At 47.5% G+C, this 20,071-nt stretch overlaps 2 protein-coding genes across 3 annotated transcripts in view; both read right to left on the bottom strand.

Annotated features, from left to right (window-relative positions):
- Nucleotides 1-7,951: 7,951 nt before the first annotated feature.
- LOC118938105 (keratin-associated protein 4-5-like) lies at nt 7,952-8,506 on the bottom strand. Its single transcript, XM_036939794.1, has one exon. The coding sequence runs from the start codon at nt 8,504-8,506 to the stop codon at nt 7,952-7,954; it is 555 nt and encodes a 184-aa protein (XP_036795689.1).
- A 2,101-nt stretch (nt 8,507-10,607) lies between these two features.
- The window catches only part of LOC118938365 (guanine nucleotide-binding protein subunit alpha-13), a 43,889-nt gene continuing 34,425 nt past the window's right edge, over nt 10,608-20,071 (bottom strand). For both annotated transcript variants that reach the window (XM_036942031.1, XM_036942032.1), the window contains 2 exons: nt 16,754-16,954; nt 10,608-16,554 (listed from right to left, as the gene is read on the bottom strand). In XM_036942031.1, the coding sequence (XP_036797926.1) occupies nt 16,183-16,554; nt 16,754-16,954 (573 nt within the window). In that variant the 3' untranslated portion in view covers nt 10,608-16,182. The remainder of the gene's footprint in view (nt 16,555-16,753; nt 16,955-20,071) is intronic.

The raw sequence follows: 20,071 nt of genomic DNA, 5'->3' as shown, positions 1-20,071 counted from the left end.
TTATATCCATGACATGACCTCTCGGGTTCATAGTTATAACCATGACATGACCTCTCGGGTTCATAGTTATTACCATGACATGACCTCTCGGGTTCATAGTTATAACCATGACATGACCTCTCGGGTTCATAGTTCTAACCATGATCTTACCTCTCTGTTCATAGTTATAACCATGATATGACCTCTCGGGTTCATAGTTATAACCATGATATGACCTCTCAGGTTCATAGTTATAACCATGACATGACCTCTCGGGTTCATAGTTATAACCATGATATGACCTCTCTGTTCATAGTTATAACCATGATATGACCTCTCTCTTCAGTAATATCCATGACATGACCTCTATGTTCATAGTTCTAACCATGACATGACCTCTCTGTTCAGTTATATCCATGACATGACCTCTCTGTTCAGTTATATCCATGACATGACCTCTCGGGTTCATAGTTATAACCATGACATGAACTCTCGGGTTCATAGTTATTACCATGACATGACCTCTCGGGTTCATAGTTATAACCATGACATGACCTCTCGGGTTCATAGTTATAACCATGACATGACCTCTCGGGTTCATAGTTATAACCATGACATGACCTCTCGGGTTCATAGTTATAACCATGACATGACCTCTCGGGTTCATAGTTATAACCATGATATGACCTCTCGGGTTCATAGTTATAACCATGACATGACCTCTCGGGTTCATAGTTATAACCATGACATGACCTCTCGGGTTCATAGTTATAACCATGACATGACCTCTCGGGTTCATAGTTATAACCATGATATGACCTCTCGGGTTCATAGTTATAACCATGACATGACCTTTCGGGTTCATAGTTCTAACCATGACATGACCTCTCGGGTTCATAGTTATAACCATGACATGACCTCTCGGGTTCATAGTTATAACCATGACATGACCTTTCGGGTTCATAGTTATAACCATGACATGACCTCTCGGGTTCATAGTTATAACCATGATATGACCTCTCGGGTTCATAGTTATAACCATGATATGACCTCTCGGGTTCATAGTTATAACCATGATATGACCTCTCGGGTTCATAGTTATAACCATGACATGACCTCTCGGGTTCACAGTTATAACCATGACATGACCTCTCGGGTTCATAGTTATAACCACGATGACTGTTTCTCTGTCTCAACCCCTCAGTTGATGCCAAAGGTCATGTTAGTAACAGGCCAAGTCCTGTCTTTATATCGATTACTATTATTATGGTTGAATCTGAATGACTACCGTTATCCAGACACAATACCACCACAGTATTCTGCACAGCCTGTACCACGGTATGTATTGGTCAACAGTCTACTTCATGTACCTATGTGATGTATAAATGTGATATAAAAGTACCAAACGAGGCCGTAGGTGAAACTAAGATGTAGGGATTACAGTGTGAATGACGAGCTGTTTCAATTCTGTGGATCAACTGCTTTACCTGCCAGTCAATCAAACAAACAATCAAAGATTTTATTTATATTGTGTTTATTTAAATAAAATATATATAAAGGCATTTGAAGCCAAGGCCACAGTGACGAGACTAAACTTCCTGGGTAGGTAGAGGTGGAGATCTGACTACGAAGGCCACAGTGACGAGACTAAACTTCCTGGGTAGGTAGAGGTGGAGATCTGACTACGAAGGTGTTGATTCCTCGACTCCTTTGATGGTCGACCTTCGAAACACCCTGGAGTCTTTCACCACCATATTAGGCAGGTAAAGACCCTGAGACAAGGAGAGAGGCCGACCTCCCTCAGACTGGCCTAAATGTCCTACCCAAAGACTCTGTCACTCAGACCTCTTGCACTGAGATACAGGATCTATCATCTCTGCTGCAACACTCACTGCTGATCAGCTTTTTTAAAATGGATTAAATTGATTTTGTTTATAACAAATGAACATTTGAACACGTGTCCATGTATTCATTCTATTGAGGGAGGCATATATACATATACATATATATATATATTCAGACCCCTTTTCCACATTGTGTTACGTTACAGCCTTACTCTAAAATGGATTAAATATTTTAAAAATTACACACAATCTACACACAATAACCCATAATGACATCACAATACCCCATAATGACATCACAATACCCCATAATGACATCACAACACCCCATTATGACAAAGCAAAAACAGGTTGTTAGACATTTTTGCAAATGGAGAATACAGAAATAGTTTATTGACATAAGTATTCAGACCCTTTGCTATGATACTTGAAATTGAGCTCAGGTGCATCCTGTTTCCATTGATCATCCTTCAGATGTTTCTACAACTTGATTGGAATCCACCTGTGGTAAATTCAATTGATTGGACATGATTTGGAAAGGCACACACCTGTCTATATAAGGTCCCGCCAAGATTGAACTCTTTGGCCCGAATACCAAGCGTCATGTCTGGACAAAACCTGGCACCATCCCTACGGTGAAGCATGGTGGTGGCAGCATCATGTCTGGAGGACACCTGGCACCATCCCTACGGTGAAGCATGGTGGTGGCAGCATCATGTCTGGAGGAAACCTGGCACCATCCCTACGGTGAAGCATGGTGGTAGTGGCAGCATCATGCTGTGGGGATGTTTTTCAACGGCAGGGACTAGGAGACTAATCAGGATCGAGAGAAAGATGAATGGAGCAAAGTACAGAGATCCTTGATGAAAACCTGCTCCAGAGCAGACTGGGGTGAAGGTTCACCTTCCAACAGGACAATGACCCTAAGCACACAGACAAGAAACGCAGGAGTGGCTTTGGGACAAGTCACAATCTCAAGTATCTGAGCAAAGGGTCTGAATCCTTACGTAGAAATCAGGCTGTAACGTAACGTAAATGTGGAAAAAGTCAAGGGGTCTGAATACTTTCAGAATACACTGTACTTACTGGACGAGAGAAAGACATCAAGAGAGAGAGGAAGATAGAGTCTGTCAGTGTTGAAGCTGAAGATTAATGTATGTGTGTATCTCAGTGTTGATGTTGATGATTTATGGTACACACACACACACACACTCACTCAATTCAAATTTAAGGGATTTATTGGCATGGGAAACATATGTTAACATTGCCAAAGCAATGTCTCTCTCTCTACTTCTCTACCGCTCTACCTCTCAATTTCAAATTAAGGGGCTTTATTGGCATGGGAAACATATGGCAACATTGCCAAAGCAAGTGAGGTAGATAATATATAAAGTGAAATAAACAATAAAAATGAGCAGTAAACATTACACTCATTAAACTTCCAAAGGAATAAAGACATTTCAAACGTCATATTATGTCTATGTTAGTTAAAGTACAAAAGGGAAAATAAATAAGCGTAAATATGGGTTGTATTTACAGTGGTGTTTGTTCTTCACTGGTTGCCCTTGTCTTGTGGCAACAGGTCACAAATCTTGCTGCTGTGACCCTCTCGCTCCTACAGTAGTCTACAGTACCGTTACGTTTCTCCTATAGTATTCTACAGTACAGTGATAACTCCTGTGTTACAGTGCCACCTAGCGTCTCCTCAGGAACATTACATCCTGATGTACATGAGGCTCTGCTGCCTTGGTAACATTAGAACAGCCCCATCACAGTGCCACCTAGCGTCTCCTCAGTAACATTACATCCTGATGTACATGAGGCTCTGCTGCCTTGGTAACATTAGAACAGCCCCATCACAGTGCTAAGCAAAGCAGCTCTTCCTGTCCCTCATCGATGACATGTTGGTGAGTACTCTACTTCCCCCTGGAACGCTGCTGCTCTGTTATTATCTATGGTGAGTACTCTACTTCCCCCTGGAACGCTGCTGCTGCTCTGTTATTATCTATGGTGAGTACTATACTTCCCCCTGGAACGCTGCTGCTGCTCTGTTATTATCTATGGTGAGTACTCTACTTCCCCCTGGAACGCTGCTGCTGCTCTGTTATTATCTATGGTGAGTACTATACTTCCCCCTGGAACGCTGCTGCTGCTCTGTTATTATCTATGGTGAGTACTCTACTTCACCCCTGGAACGCTGCTGCTGCTCTGTTATTATCTATGGTGAGTACTCTACTTCCCCCGGAAAGCTGCTGCTGCTCTGTTATTATCTATGGTGAGTACTCTACTTCCCCCGGAAAGCTGCTGCTGCTCTGTTATTATCTATGGTCAGTACTATACTTCCCCCGGAAAGCTGCTGCTGCTCTGTTATTATCTATGGTCAGTACTATACTTCCCCCGGAAAGCTGCTGCTGCTCTGTTATTATCTATGGTCAGTACTATACTTCCCCCCGGAACGCTGCTGCTGCTCTGTTATTATCTATGGTGAGTACTCTACTTCCCCCGGAAAGCTGCTGCTGCTCTGTTATTATCTATGGTGAGTACTCTACTTCCCCCCCGGAACGCTGCTGCTGCTCTGTTATTATCTATGGTGAGTACTCTACTTCCCCCCGGAACGCTGCTGCTGCTCTGTTATTATCTATGGTGAGTACTCTACTTCCCCCCGGAACGCTGCTGCTGCTCTGTTATTATCTATGGTGAGTACTCTACTTCCCCCGGAAAGCTGCTGCTGCTCTGTTATTATCTATGGTGAGTACTCTACTTCCCCCCGGAACGCTGCTGCTGCTCTGTTATTATCTATGGTGAGTACTCTACTTCCCCCGGAAAGCTGCTGCTGCTCTGTTATTATCTATGGTGAGTACTCTACTTCCCCCCGGAACGCTGCTGCTGCTCTGTTATTATCTATGGTGAGTACTCTACTTCCCCCGGAAAGCTGCTGCTGCTCTGTTATTATCTATGGTGAGTACTATACTTCCCCCGGAAAGCTGCTGCTGCTCTGTTATTATCTATGGTGAGTACTCTACTTCCCCCTGGAACGCTGCTGCTGCTCTGTTATTATCTATGGTGAGTACTCTACTTCCCCCTGGAACGCTGCTGCTGCTCTGTTATTATCTATGGTCAGTACTATACTTCCCCCCGGAACGCTGCTGCTGCTCTGTTATTATCTATGGTGAGTACTCTACTTCCCCCTGGAACGCTGCTGCTGCTCTGTTATTATCTATGGTCAGTACTATACTTCCCCCCGGAACGCTGCTGCTGCTCTGTTATTATCTATGGTGAGTACTATACTTCCCCCCGGAACGCTGCTGCTGCTCTGTTATTATCTATGGTGAGTACGATACTTCCCCCCGGAACGCTGCTACTCTCTGTTATTATCTATGGTGAGTACTCTACTTCCCCCTGGAACGCTGCTGCTGCTCTGTTATTATCTATGGTGAGTACTATACTTCCCCCTGGAACGCTGCTGCTGCTCTGTTATTATCTATGGTGAGTACTCTACTTCCCCCCGGAACGCTGCTACTCTCTGTTATTATCTATGGTGAGTACTCTACTTCCCCCTGGAACGCTGCTGCTGCTCTGTTATTATCTATGGTGAGTACTCTACTTCCCCCTGGAACGCTGCTGCTGCTCTGTTATTATCTATGGTCAGTACTATACTTCCCCCCGGAACGCTGCTGCTGCTCTGTTATTATCTATGGTGAGTACTCTACTTCCCCCCGGAACGCTGCTGCTCTGTTATTATCTATGGTGAGTACGATACTTCCCCCCGGAACGCTGCTGCTGCTCTGTTATTATCTATGGTGAGTACTATACTTACACCGTGGGCCACACCGTAGGCCACACCATGGACCACACCGTAGGCCACACCGTGGACCACACCGTAGGCCACACCGTGGACCACACCGTAGGACACACCGTGGACCACACCGTAGGACACACCGTGGACCACACCGTAGGACACACCGTGGACCACACCGTAGGACACACCGTGGACCACACCGTAGGCCACACCGTGGACCACACCGTGGACCACACCGTGGACCACACCGTAGGACACCCCGTGGACCACACCGTAGGACACACCGTGGACCACACCGTAGGACACACCGTGGACCACACCGTAGGACACACCGTGGACCACACCGTAGGCCACACCGTGGACCACACCGTGGGCCACACCGTGGACCACACCGTGGACCACACCGTAGGACACACCGTGGACCACACCGTAGGACACACCGTGGACCACACCGTAGGACACACCGTGGACCACACCGTAGGACACACCGTGGACCACACCGTGGACCACACCGTAGGACACACCGTGGACCACACCGTGGACCACACCGTGGGACACACCGTAGGCCACACCGTAGGCCATACCATGGACCACACCGTAGGCCACACCGTAGGCCACACCGTGGGACACACCGTCGGCCATACCATGGAACACACCGTAGGCCACACCGTAGGCCACACCGTAGGCCACACCATGGACCACACCGTAGGACACACCGTGGACCACACCGTAGGACACACCGTGGACCACACCGTAGGACACACCGTGGACCACACCGTAGGACACACCGTGGACCACACCGTAGGACACACCGTGGACCACACCGTAGGACACACCGTGGACCACACCGTAGGACACACCGTGGACCACACCGTGGACCACACCGTAGGACACACCGTGGACCACACCGTAGGACACACCGTGGACCACACCGTAGGACACACCGTGGACCACACCGTAGGCCATACCATGGACCACACCGTAGGCCACACCGTAGGCCACACCGTAGGCCACACCGTGGGACACACCGTAGGCCATACCATGGACCACACCGTAGGCCACACCGTAGGCCACACCATGGACCACACCGTAGGCCACACCATGGACCACACCGTAGGCCACACCATGGACCACACCGTAGGCCACACCATGGACCACACCGTAGGCCACACCATGGACCACACCGATGGCCACACCATGGACCACACCATGGACCACACCGTGGACCACACCATGGACCACACCGTGGACCACACCGTGGGCCACACCGTAGACCACACCGTGGACCACACCGTGGGACACACCGTGGACCACACCGTGGGACACACCGTAGGCCACACCGTGGACCACACCGTGGACCACACCGTGGACCACACCGTAGGCCACACCGTGGACCACACCGTGGACCACACCGTAGGCCACACCATAGACCACACCGTAGGCCACACCATGGACCACACCATGGACCACACCGTAGGCCACACCATGGACCACACCGTAGGCCACACCATGGACCACACCGTAGGCCACACCATGGACCACACCGTAGGCCACACCATGGACCACACCATGGACCACACCGTGGACCACACCGTAGGCCACACCGTAGACCACACCATGGACCACACCGTGGGACACACCGTAGGCCACACCGTGGACCACACCGTAGGCCACACCGTGGACCACACCGTGGACCACACCGTAGGCCACACCATGGACCACACCGTAGGCCACACCGTGGACCACACCGTGGACCACACCATGGACCACACCGTAGGCCACACCGTAGGCCACACCGTGGACCACACCGTGGACCACACCGTGGACCACACCGTAGGCCACACCGTAGGCCACACCGTGGATCACACCGTGGATCACACCGTGGACCACACCGTGGGCCACACCGTAGGCCACACCGTAGGCCACACCGTAGGCCACACCATGGACCACACCATGGACCACACCGTAGGCCTACGGTGGAATCTGGGTCATTTATCACTTATACATCCTATAACGACGGCCTTGTACATACATTTAGCTATCGACTGTTCCTGTAATTATCAACCCCGATGAGGCAGGTGCCACTTACCTACTGGAATCAGTCATCAACCACACAGTGCTTCTTCTAATATCAGACTTTTGGTTTAACAGGCGGCTTGTTTACCTTATAATTTGACGCGCTGCACAGTGGGACGAAGAGCCTCCGGGCGCAGAGGTCACAGGTGCAGCGGTCACAGGTGCAGCGGTCACAGGTGCAGCGGTCACAGGCCTAGCGGTCACAGGTGTAGCGGTCACAGGTGCAGCGGTCACAGGTGCAGCGGTCACAGGCCTAGCGGTCACAGGTGCAGCGGTCACAGGTGTAGCGGTCACAGGTGCAGCGGTCACAGGTGTAGCAGTCACAGGTGCAGCGGTCACAGGTGCAGCGGTCACAGGTGTAGCGGTCACAGGTGCAGCGGTCACAGGTGCCGCGGTCACAGGTGCAGCGGTCACAGGTGCAGCGGTCACAGGTGTAGCGGTCACAGGTGCAGCGGTCACAGGTGCCGCGGTCACAGGTGCAGAGGTCACAGGTGTAGCGGTCACAGGTGTAGCGGTCACAGGTGCAGCGGTCACAGGTGCAGCGGTCACAGGCGTAGCGGTCACAGGCGTAGCGGTCACAGGCGTAGCGGTCACAGGTGTAGCGGTCACAGGTGCAGCGGTCACAGGTGTAGCGGTCACAGGCGTAGCGGTCACAGGCGTAGCGGTCACAGGTGTAGCGGTCACAGGTGCAGCGGTCACAGGCGCAGCGGTCACAGGTGTAGCAGTCACAGGTGCAGCGGTCACAGGCGCAGCGGTCACAGGTGCAGCGGTCACTCCTGCTCGCCAAATGTTGGCTGGTCCTTTGCATTGGGTGATGTAAGCTTCCTTCAACAATCAGTCTTCCAGATAGATGACACAGACACAGGAACCTTGGTATAAAACTCTTTAGTAATAAAATGCAGACAGAGATTCACATACAGAATTACCTCAGTAGTCTACAGTAAAGATCTGTGTGGCTAAACAGGATACAACCTACCGTCAGTCATACCTTAACATTGTTGCATTGGATTAGATACAAAGTATCTAAGATGAGAAAAACATGTCTAGACTGTGGTTTCTCCCTCTACCATCTTGGCCTTGAGCCTGTGTGACTATCAGCAGGTGCAGACACTTCTCAGCCTGAGAACTAAAGCAGTACATCTCCATTTACCCAGTACTTTTCCATCATTGCGCTTTGCAAGCATACAAAGATTATCACATATATACAGTAATCATGGCACTGGTGTAACCCCACACGCAACCCCCGACCCCCAGGGTAACCCCCAACAAGCATCATACCAAGAAGACTTGAGGCTGTAATTTCTGCCAAAGGTGATTCAACAAAGTACTGAGTAAAAGGGTCTGAAAATGTCTGTAAATGTGATTTTTTTTTGTTTTTGTTTTGCTAAAATGTCTATAAACCTGTTTTTTTTATTATGGGGTATTGTGATGTCATTGTGATGTCATTATGGGGTATTGTGATGTCATTGTGGGGTATTGTGATGTCATTGTGGGGTATTGTGATGTCATTATGGGGTATTGTGTGTAGATTGATGAGGGATTTTTAAAAAATCCATTTTAGAATGAGGTTGTAATATAACAAAAGGTGGAAAAAGTCAAAAGGGTTTGAATACTTCCCGAATATAAATTTTTTTGACTAGAGTCTTATGGGACCTGGTCTAAAGTAGTGCACTATATAGAGATTAGGGTGCCATTTGGGATGTAGATCATTTAAAGTGTGGGAAAATAATCCACCAACAACCCCTCAGCTGACTAGAACTCCCCTCTCCAATCTCCCTTCCGGCTCCTGTTCATTAGACACCAACCATAACACCCCTCAGCTGACTAGAACTCCCCTCTCCAATCTCCCTTCCGGCTCCTGTTCATTAGACACCAACCATAACACCCCTCAGCTGACTAGAACTCCCCTCTCCAATCTCCCTTCCGGCTCCTGTTCATTAGACACCAACAACATAACACCCCTCAGCTGACTAGAACTCCCCTCTCCAATCTCCCTTCTGGCTCCTGTTCATTAGACACCAACCATAACACCCCTCAGCTGACTAGAACTCCCCTCTCCAATCTCCCTTCCGGCTCCTGTTCATTAGACACCAACAACATAACACCCCTCAGCTGACTAGAACTCCCCTCTCCAATCTCCCTTCTGGCTCCTGTTCATTAGACACCAACCATAACACCCCTCAGCTGACTAGAACTCCCCTCTCCAATCTCCCTTCTGGCTCCTGTTCATTAGACACCAACCATAACACCCCTCAGCTGACTAGAACTCCCCTCTCCAATCTCCCTTCCGGCTCCTGTTCATTAGACACCAACAACATAACACCCCTCAGCTGACTAGAACTCCCCTCTCCAATCTCCCTTCCGGCTCCTGTTCATTAGACACCAACCATAACACCCCTCAGCTGACTAGAACTCCCCTCTCCAATCTCCCTTCCGGCTCCTGTTCATTAGACACCAACCAGAATGAAAAACACTTCAATGGGGACCTGAACTTGTCCAATATGAAACACCTGAGTTGTCAAAAATAGCGGCTTAATAAAAGTCAGAAATGGAAAAACATTTTAATAGCTTCTCCATTTCCATCTTTATCGAGACGGCATTGAAAATAGATGACATTTAAAATAAAAAAAGAAGATTGAATGACTTCAATTGAAACTGACCCGAACCCTGGGTCTTATACACGTTTAATAAATTAACTATTTTTTTTTTGCAAAGATAGGATCTATAAAATCTATTCCGCTTAAGTGGTGTCAAGTGACTATGAAAAACATCGACATGACATTTATATGAACATTTGGAACAACTTAAACATCACGTGAGATTTTGGAAACTGGCAAACAGTCCGACACACACAGTTGTGACAAACGACTGTCAAAGAGAACGCCAATGAAGTGACTTCAAAACACACGTCACAGTTTGTAAAATGGTTTGTGGTTTTATTGGGAGAACAGTAAGAAGACAGTATAAGTTAGAGACTGTACAATGAAAGCATTTCGTCATAAACAATATAAAAAACATCTGAACTACAATAAGCCAGAGAAACACAGTTTTGTAACCGTTGATACTGTCCCAAATGACACCCCCGTGTCCCTGTTTACTTATACTACTTTAGACCAGAGCCAATAGGTCGTCATGTAGGGAATAGGGTGCCATTTGGAATGCAAACCTTCATCTTGAAATGAGGACATAAAAACACCGCTAAGGCAAACACTGCAAGTATAAAACCTTGATTAGGGGGAAAAGGCGAAGTCGGGTAACAGGAGGCACAACAATATCAGTCATATTTTTGGCAGATCATTTGCATATTTTACTCTTGGCTAATAAAGAAACTGATTACATGGGGCAGAGCAGTAACACATCATCGTGATTATTCTCATAACATACAGAGAAGTGGTTCATTTAAGTATTTTTGCTGTGTGGACTGGAGCACAGTGCTGTTGCATAGCTTTAAAACACCATCACCTTACACACACACACACACACCTCAGGTCCTTCCCACCTCAGGTCCAGAACGCCAGATTGCACCTTCACCTTGATATAATGGACCTGGCCCCAAACCTTCCTCCACATTCCATAGAATCAATAGAACTAGAATGACGTTTCATTCTAGATGTGTCGGAACCCTCAGTGATGTCATGATGACAGACAGAGAGACAGAGAGAGAGAGCAGGAAGAAGGAGTTGTAGTAGATAGAGGAACAGACAGTTCTCAGGGCAGGGCGGGGCTCTGACATCACAGTTAACAGCTTGAAATCTCTACAACTCTTTTTGACACAATGAATGACAACTCAGACCAGGCCACTGAAGGCAGGTTTTTGTCAGTAGCAGAATCCTAATGAAACAGGCTTTGGCTTTGTGACATCGTCAAAGTGGGCCTGGGCTTTTGAAATGACACTGTGTTCTGACTGACTCTTGGGGCTGCATTCCAACATCCACACTAACATGAAGGAAGCAGTGCATTCGAACGAGTGGGCGAGCGTTGATATTGGAACGGAGTCGTTGGCACACGTTTAAAACCACAGCATCAGCAGCAGCACAGAGAGAGAGAGAGACGGCCTGAAGGAGCAGATACACACACACTGACTGAATACTGACCACGGTGTTACTACTGGCAGACTGTCTACCCTTCTCTCTGACCGGAGCAGACAAAGACCTGCGTCTGTCTGGGCTGTGTTCCAAATGACAGCCTATTCCCTACATAGTGCACTACTTTAGACCCTATGGGGACCTGGTCAACATTAGTGCACTATATAGGGAAGAGGGTGCCATTGGGGACTCCTATTTGAGCTCTCCCTCACTAAATAAGACCAGTAGGGGACATAGGTCTGTCCGTCTGCCTGTCTACTGGGTATTGAGTCACTCTGGAGGCCATTTGGCAAAAAGCACCGACTGACTACACCCATAGAAATAGAATGGCTAGAAACAGTTCTAGAATGGACAGTTCTAGAATGCACATGATTCTAGAATGATCACTTTGGGACATGTTGGGTCCAGTGGAACACTGTTGATCAGGCCAGATCAGACAACACTCTTAAAGGACCTGGCTACTCTATAAACAGCAGGGCTCCTAAGGTGGGCAAGCACAGTGATGGCTACTTTATTTAACCCAGGTCAGAGGTCACACATTCGGCTAAACGCTTTAACTATGGTGGCCCACAAGGCTAAACGCTTTAACTATGGTGGCCCATAAGGCTAAACGCTTTAACTATGGTGGCCCACAAGGCTAAACGCTTTAACTATGGTGGCCCATAAGGCTAAACGCTTTAACTATGGTGGCCCATAAGGCTAAACGCTTTAACTATGGTGGCCCACAAGGCTAAACGCTTTAACTATGGTGGCCCACAAGGCTAAACGCTTTAACTATGGTGGCGGTGGCCCATAAGGCTATTTTTAGTTTCGGTTGCATCTTAGTTGGAACGTATCCTGTGTGGATATCTACATCCCCTGGGAGAAAGTGGTCTGCCTCTGTGTTGTTCAAAAACCTGTTTGTTCAGCATCGACAAAGGCAAATCACAGACCCTAGTCTGGTCTGACTTACTGGTGTGTGTGTGTGTGGCGCTGGGGGAGGAGACACTGGTCCCAGTCACACCAGTCCATCCGGTCAGAGAGAAGGGTAGACAAAGGCAAATCACAGACCCTAGTTTGGTCTGACTTACTGGTGTGTGTGTGTGGCGCGGGGGGAGGAGACACTGGTCCCAGTCACACCAGTCCATCCGACTGGTATAGAGGATGGAATGGTGGCCTTCAGCCAAGGGGGCCTGACACAGTCTCAGCCCAGACAAAGAGCTCTGTGCTGGGGATGACTCGGAGCTATGGAAGGGGTGGCCTGGAGCGATCAGTCAGAAGCCCTGACAGAGCTGACAGTGTTTGTGAGAGAGACTTGAACTACACATGCAGCATGTTTGGCCAACGAGACTCAGACTGCATCCAAAACTATATAGGGAATAGCGCTCACTTGGGAGACAACGAGAGAGAGAGACAACGAGAGAGAGAGAGAGAGACAACGAGAGAGAGAGAGAGAGAGAGAGAGAGAGAGAGAGAGAGAGAGAGAGAGAGAGAGAGAGAGAGAGAGACAACGAGAGAGATTTTAGGAGTCTACGTGCAAAACCGCACCCTACTACCTTAATAATAATAACATAGTGCCCTATGTAGTGCCCTGTCAAAGACACACAGGGCTGAAAGCAGTGCACTAGATAGAGAGTAGTAGGGTGTGACTTCAGACGCCCCCTGCATAACGGGTACAACAATGTGAACGGTATCATTCTCCTGGTTTCCCTTCAGTTGGTAGAAACCCAACGTCCAACTCATTTAAAAGGCCTGCTATGGGGGTTTGCTAGAGATAAAGACACATTGGTTGGTGAGGAGTTAAGAGAGAGAGAAAGATTCATAATTAAATCAAATCATTTGACACAGTTTCCCCATCACTTTCCCCTGACTGAGTGATAAGAGTATGTCTAGGATGAGCCTCCACAGGGTTTATATGGCTGATCACTGTCTCTTCCCTCTAGGATGAGCCTCCACAGAGTTTATAAGGCTGATCACAGTCTCTTCCCTCTAGGATGAGCCTCCGCAGGGTTTATAAGGCTGATCACAGTCTCTTCCCTCTAGGATGAGCCTCCACAGGGTTTATAAGGCTGATCATAGTTTCTTCCCTCTAGGATGAGCCTCCACGGGGTTTATAAGGCTGATCACAGTCTCTTCCCTCTAGGATGAGCCTCCACAGGGTTTATAAGGCTGATCACAGTCTCTTCCCTCTAGGATGAGCCTCCACAGGGTTTATAAGGCTGATCACAGTCTCTTCCCTCTAGGATGAGCCTCCACAGGGTTTATAAGGCTGATCACAGTCTCTTCCCTCTAGGATGAGCCTCCAAAGGGTTTATAAGGCTGATCAGTCTCTTCCCTCTAGGGTGAGCCTCCACAGGGTTTATAAGGCTGATCACAGTCTCTTCCCTCTAGGATGAGCCTCCACAGGGTTTATAAGGCTGATCAGTCTCTTCCCTCTAGGATGAGCCTCCACAGGGTTTATAAGGCTGATCACAGTCTCTTCCCTCTAGGATGAGCCTCCACAGGGTTTATAAGGCTGATCAGTCTCTTCCCTCTAGGATGAGCCTCCACAGGGTTTATAAGGCGGATCACTGTCTCTTCCCTCTAGGATGAGCCTCCGCAGGGTTTATAAGGCTGATCACAGTCTCTTCCCTCTAGGATGAGCCTCCACAGGGTTTATAAGGCTGATCAGTCTCTTCCCGCTAGGATGAGCCTCCACAGGGTTTATAAGGCTGATCACTTGCTTACACTAAGACAGAGAGAGGGACAGAAAGAGGGGAGAAATAAAGGACTGGAAGAGGGGATGTAGCTGGCCGGCAAGTTGTTTAGACTACCAGCCTCTGATGGACAGCCGTCCGTCTGTCTGTGTGTGTGTTTTAGGACTTAGGCAAATGAACATCATTGCTTTAAATACACAAATAAGTGGTCCACAATGTATCCTGAGAATTAGCTCAGTAGTTTATCAACTGGTCAGTCCGGCCCAGTCTGTCCGACCCAGTCTGTCCGACCCAGTCTGTCCGGGCCAGTCTGTCCGGGCCAGTCTGTCCGGGCCAGTCTGTCCGGGCCAGTCTGTCCGGGCCAGTCTGTCCGGGCCAGTCTGTCCGGGCCAGTCTGTCTGAGCGTGTGTGTTCACACACCCTCTTCCTTTAACAGTCCATCAGCAGGTGTAGCAGGTGTCCATCAGCAGGTGTAAATCAAACTTGTGTAAAACCTTTCAAATATAACTTACAAAGACAATGTTTAGGTACATATATTCATAATAAATCTATGTGGGGAAAAAAGTCTAAAGTTCCAAACAGTAATACCAGGTTCAGGTCAGAAGAGTCTCTATGGGCAGGGTGTGTGTGTGTGTGTGTATAGCTCTGTTTGATAGGTAATCATCAGACAGTGGTAAAAGGCTTATTTGTGGAATCATTAAGGATTAGTTTTAGTACAGTGTTGTAAAGTCCCCCCACTCTTTAACTTCCCCCTCAGCAACAACAACAAGTAACAAGCTCTCCGCTGCAGTTGGTTCCACATCCAGATAGTGACACTGATTGGCTGTCAGAATGGGGGCGGGGGGGGGGGCACGGTGATGTCATAATCAGGCTCTGAGGGAAAAGGAAGTGTAGAATCAAGCCAGTTCAGGGCAGGTGTGAGTGGAGGTGCATAGCGACAGGCTGACGCCAGTGAAACACAGTCATCATCATCATCATCATTTTGTTCTACAGCGTTTACCACTCCCGCTTCCCTGGTTGCCGTGGGTGACGACCTTTGACTCCTCCCTCCAACACAGAAAGGCCAGTTGACCCCTTCACCCTTGACCGCTAACCTCCAGCAGTGGTCTGGGCTTCTCAGACAGGTTACAAAGTGACAGAGTGAGACAGGAGAGTTAAGAGTGAACCAACAGAGTGAATATAGTAATATAGAACAACAGATTTAGGACCAGCTTCCCCTCCCCATATCCTGTCATTAACCATTAGTGGGGGGAATTAAAAACTGACCCAGGATCAGAGTCTGAGGGCAACTTCATCCTACAGAACACATCAACATATCTACAGACTCTGGAATAGTCCATTAAAAGAGAGGAGAGGGGTGTGTGAGGGGAGGGATTGGGAGAGCTCATTTACAGTGGTTTAGAAGGGGGGGGGGGGTAGAACTGCCAGGTACAAGGCCATTAGAAGTGGTAACAGGGTTCAGTGGTCAAGGGTCATAGGTGACAGCCTGCACCAGAGGTGACTGGAGATCAGGGGTCAAGGTGAGGGCTCGCAGGGGTTAAAGGTCAAGGGCCAAAAGGTGACTTAAAAGGCAGTGACACAGTGTAACACAACAACTCTTCTGCTCTCTGTTCATCACCCTGCAATCATGGCAAGTCAGTGGGTCACGGTGAGGAGTCACGGGGGGGACGGTTGGGGGTTAAAGGCCAAAAGGTGACTTGAAAAAGGTCATAACCCCCCTGCGATCACTGCAGCATCAGCTGCTTTAGGTTGTCGTGGAGGATGGTGTCCTTGACGTCTCGGAACACCAGTCGAATGTTCTCCGTGTTGATGGCTGTGGTGAAGTGGTGGTACAGGGGCTTCTGTGTCACGTCCCTCCTCTTCCCCCGGAAACAGTCCACTAGGAACCTCTGTACGTCGGCCAGGCTGTGCGGCTCCCCGGGGTACTCTGGGAAATAGTCCTTGATGGGGACCGAGCGCACCTTGTCCTCCAGGAGGTCCGTCTTGTTGAGGAACAGGATGATGGAGACGTTGGAGAAAACGCGATTGTTGACGATCGTCTCGAAGATGTTGAGGGATTCGCTGAGACGGTTGGTTTGACGGTCCTCCATCAAGACCTGGGGGGGGGGGTTAGGAGGTTAGGGGAGTAGGGTGTGTGTGTGTGAAATACAAATGATATTTAATTGTATATAACATCCAAAGACAGGTGTGTGTGTGTGTGCTGATTTAAGAGAGTGTGTGTGCATACATCCAAATTCTTGGTCGTTTAATTTCATTCACAAGGACAGAAACGTGTGTGTGTGTGTGTAAACCCACCTGGTCATACTCTGAAGAGGAGACGAGGAAGAGGATGGAGGTGACAGAGTCAAAACACTCAAACCATCTCCGTCTCTCCGACCTTTGACCCCCAACGTCCACCATCTTAAATGGAACGTTCTTGATCTCAAAGTCGTACTCGTGGATACCTTTAGTGGGCTTACGGGCCAGGAGAATATCCTGCTGAGTCGGTAGGTAGTCCTGGAGGAGAGAACGAGAGAGAACGAGTGAATGAGAGAGAGAACGAGTGAATGAGAGAGAACGAGTGAATGAGAGAGAGAACGAGTGAATGAGAGAGAACGAGTGAATGAGAGAGAGAACGAGTGAATGAGAGAACGAGTGAATGGGAGAGTGATGGATGGAGAAGGTTGGTACTAACGGATGCCTTTCGTAGACTTACAAGCGAACAGGATATCCTGCTGAGTCGGAGAGAGCGAGTGAATGAGAGAGAGATCTGCTAGCTAACCAGGTAGAACAGATTGTGATGAACACACCCTTCTGTACATCTCCAGCTGTTTGAGCAGCATGCTCTCCTGTCCACTTTGTTCAGATGTTGAAATCAAGTGTCCTACCTGATTTATCAGAATGAGAACGAGTTGACAATTCCTTATATAAACTGTGCTTTATGCTCATTGAACATTTATAAAACACAGACTAGACAGCTAGTATAACAGACCAGACAGCTAGTATAACATACCAGACAGCTAGTATAACAGTCCAGACAGCTAGTATAACAGACCAGACAGCTAGTATAACAGACCAGACAGCTAGTATAACAGACTAGACCGCTAGTATAACAGACCAGACAGCTAGTATAACAGTCTGGTTAAGATGCTGCTAGTATAACAGTCTGGTTAAGATGCTGCTAGTATAACAGTCTGGTTAAGATGCTGCTAGTATAACAGTCTGGTTAAGATGCTGCTAGTATAACAGTCTGGTTAAGATGCTGCTAGTATAACAGGCTGGTTAAGATGCTGCTAGTAGTACCCGAATGCAGCGCGAGACAAACTGAGAATTAATTTTCCAGAATCCATGTTCATTGATACTCCTGTTGTAGTGTCTGTCTGCTCTGCTCTCAATCTGAGGAGTTGAGACATAAACAGGGTTTCATTAGAAAAGGTTAACTTCTCCTCTATTGCAGTATAATAATGTGTGTTGTGGTGTCCATATGACCCATTCTGTTGGACCAAACCTCAAATGGAAATAGGGAGGGGAAACCGCTTGTCAGAGAATTGATCTCTCATCTTCGTTGTCGTGAGTGACAGGGGGAGGGGCTTAGTGTGTGAGTGACAGGGGGAGGGGCTTGGTGTGTGAGGGGGAGGGGCTTGGTGTGTGAGTGACAGGGGGAGGATGCTTGGTGTGTGAGTGACAGGGGGAGGGGCTTGGTGTGTGAGTGACAGGGGGAGGGGCTTGGTGTGTGAGTGACAGGGGGAGGGGCTTGGTGTGTGAGTGACAGGGGGAGGGGCTTGGTGTGTGTGTGTAAATGGGAAGGTGCATACAGCGCAGAAGGAACGAATGAGACAAGACCAAAAAGAAAACATGAGAACAAATTGGACATAAAACAAGATCTTTACAAACTGAAGGAAGGAAGGAAAGAGATCTTTAAACTGAAGGAAGGAAGGAAGGAAGGAAGGAAGGAAGGAAGGAAGGAAGGAAGGAAGGAAGGAAGGAAGGAAGGAAGGAAGGAAGGAGATGTTTACAAACTGAAGGAAGGAAGGAGATCTTTAAACTAAAGGAAGGAAGGAAAGAGATCTTTAAACTGAAGGAAGGAAGGAAGGAAGGAGATCTTTAAACTGAAGGAAGGAAGGAGATCTTTACAAACTGAAGGAAGGAAGGAAGGAAAGAGATCTTTAAACTGAAGGAAGGAAAGCGATCTTTAAACTGAAGGAAGGAAGGAGATCTTTACAAACTGAAGGAAGGAGATCTTTACAAACTGAAGGAAGGAAGGAGATCATTACAAACTGAAGGAAGGAGATCATTACAAACTGAAGGAAGGAGATCATTACAAACTGAAGGAAGGAGATCATTACAAACTGAAGGAAGGAAGGAGATCTTTAAACTGAAGGAAGGAGATCTTTACAAACTGAAGGAAGGAAGGAGATCTTTAAACTGAAGGAAGGAGATCATTGCAAACTGAAGGAAGGAGATCATTACAAACTGAAGGAAGGAGATCATTACAAACTGAAGGAAGGAGATCATTGCAAACTGAAGGAAGGAGATCATTACAAACTGAAGGAAGGAAGGAGATCATTACAAACTGAAGGAAGGAAGGAGATCATTACAAACTGAAGGAAGGAAGGAGATCATTACAAACTGAAGGAAGGAGATCATTACAAACTGAAGGAAGGAGATCATTACAAACTGAAGGAAGGAGATCATTACAAACTGAAGGAAGGAGATCATTGCAAACTGAAGGAAGGAGATCATTGCAAACTGAAGGAAGGAGATCATTACAAACTGAAGGAAGGAAGGAGATCATTACAAACTGAAGGAAGGAAGGAGATCATTACAAACTGAAGGAAGGAAGGAGATCATTACAAACTGAAGGAAGGAAGGAGATCATTTCAAACTGAAGGAAGGAGATCATTACAAACTGAAGGAAGGAGATCATTACAAACTGAAGGAAGGAAGGAGATCATTACAAACTGAAGGAAGGAAGGAGATCATTACAAACTGAAGGAAGGAGATCATTACAAACTGAAGGAAGGAGATCATTACAAACTGAAGGAAGGAGATCATTACAAACTGAAGGAAGGAAGGAGATCATTACAAACTGAAGGAAGGAAGGAGATCATTACAAACTGAAGGAAGGAGATCATTACAAACTGAAGGAAGGAGATCATTTCAAACTGAAGGAAGGAAGGAGATCATTACAAACTGAAGGAAGGAGATCATTACAAACTGAAGGAAGGAGATCATTACAAACTGAAGGAAGGAGATCATTACAAACTGAAGGAAGGAGATCATTACAAACTGAAGGAAGGAAGGAGATCATTACAAACTGAAGGAAGGAAGGAGATCATTACAAACTGAAGGAAGGAAGGAGATCATTACAAACTGAAGGAAGGAAGGAGATCATTACAAACTGAAGGAAGGAAGGAGATCATTACAAACTGAAGGAAGGAAGGAGATCATTACAAACTGAAGGAAGGAGATCATTACAAACTTGTATGTGTTGTATGTGTGTGTGTGTTGTATGTGTTGTATGTGTGTGTGTGTGTTGTATGTGTGTGTGTGTGTTGTATGTGTATTGTGTGTTGTATGTGTGTGTGTTGTATGTGTGTGTGTGTATGTGTTGTGTATGTGTTGTATGTATGT

This window comes from Oncorhynchus mykiss, chromosome 13, assembly GCF_013265735.2.
Source record: "Oncorhynchus mykiss isolate Arlee chromosome 13, USDA_OmykA_1.1, whole genome shotgun sequence".
In the NCBI taxonomy this organism is placed as follows: domain Eukaryota; kingdom Metazoa; phylum Chordata; class Actinopteri; order Salmoniformes; family Salmonidae; genus Oncorhynchus; species Oncorhynchus mykiss.
This window is presented reverse-complemented; position numbering and strand designations above follow the sequence as displayed.

Bases quoted from the DNA above. Each gene is read 5' to 3' on its own strand.
- LOC118938105 (XM_036939794.1), bottom strand. From the start codon at position 8,506: ATGCAAAGGACCAGCCAACATTTGGCGAGCAGGAGTGACCGCTGCACC.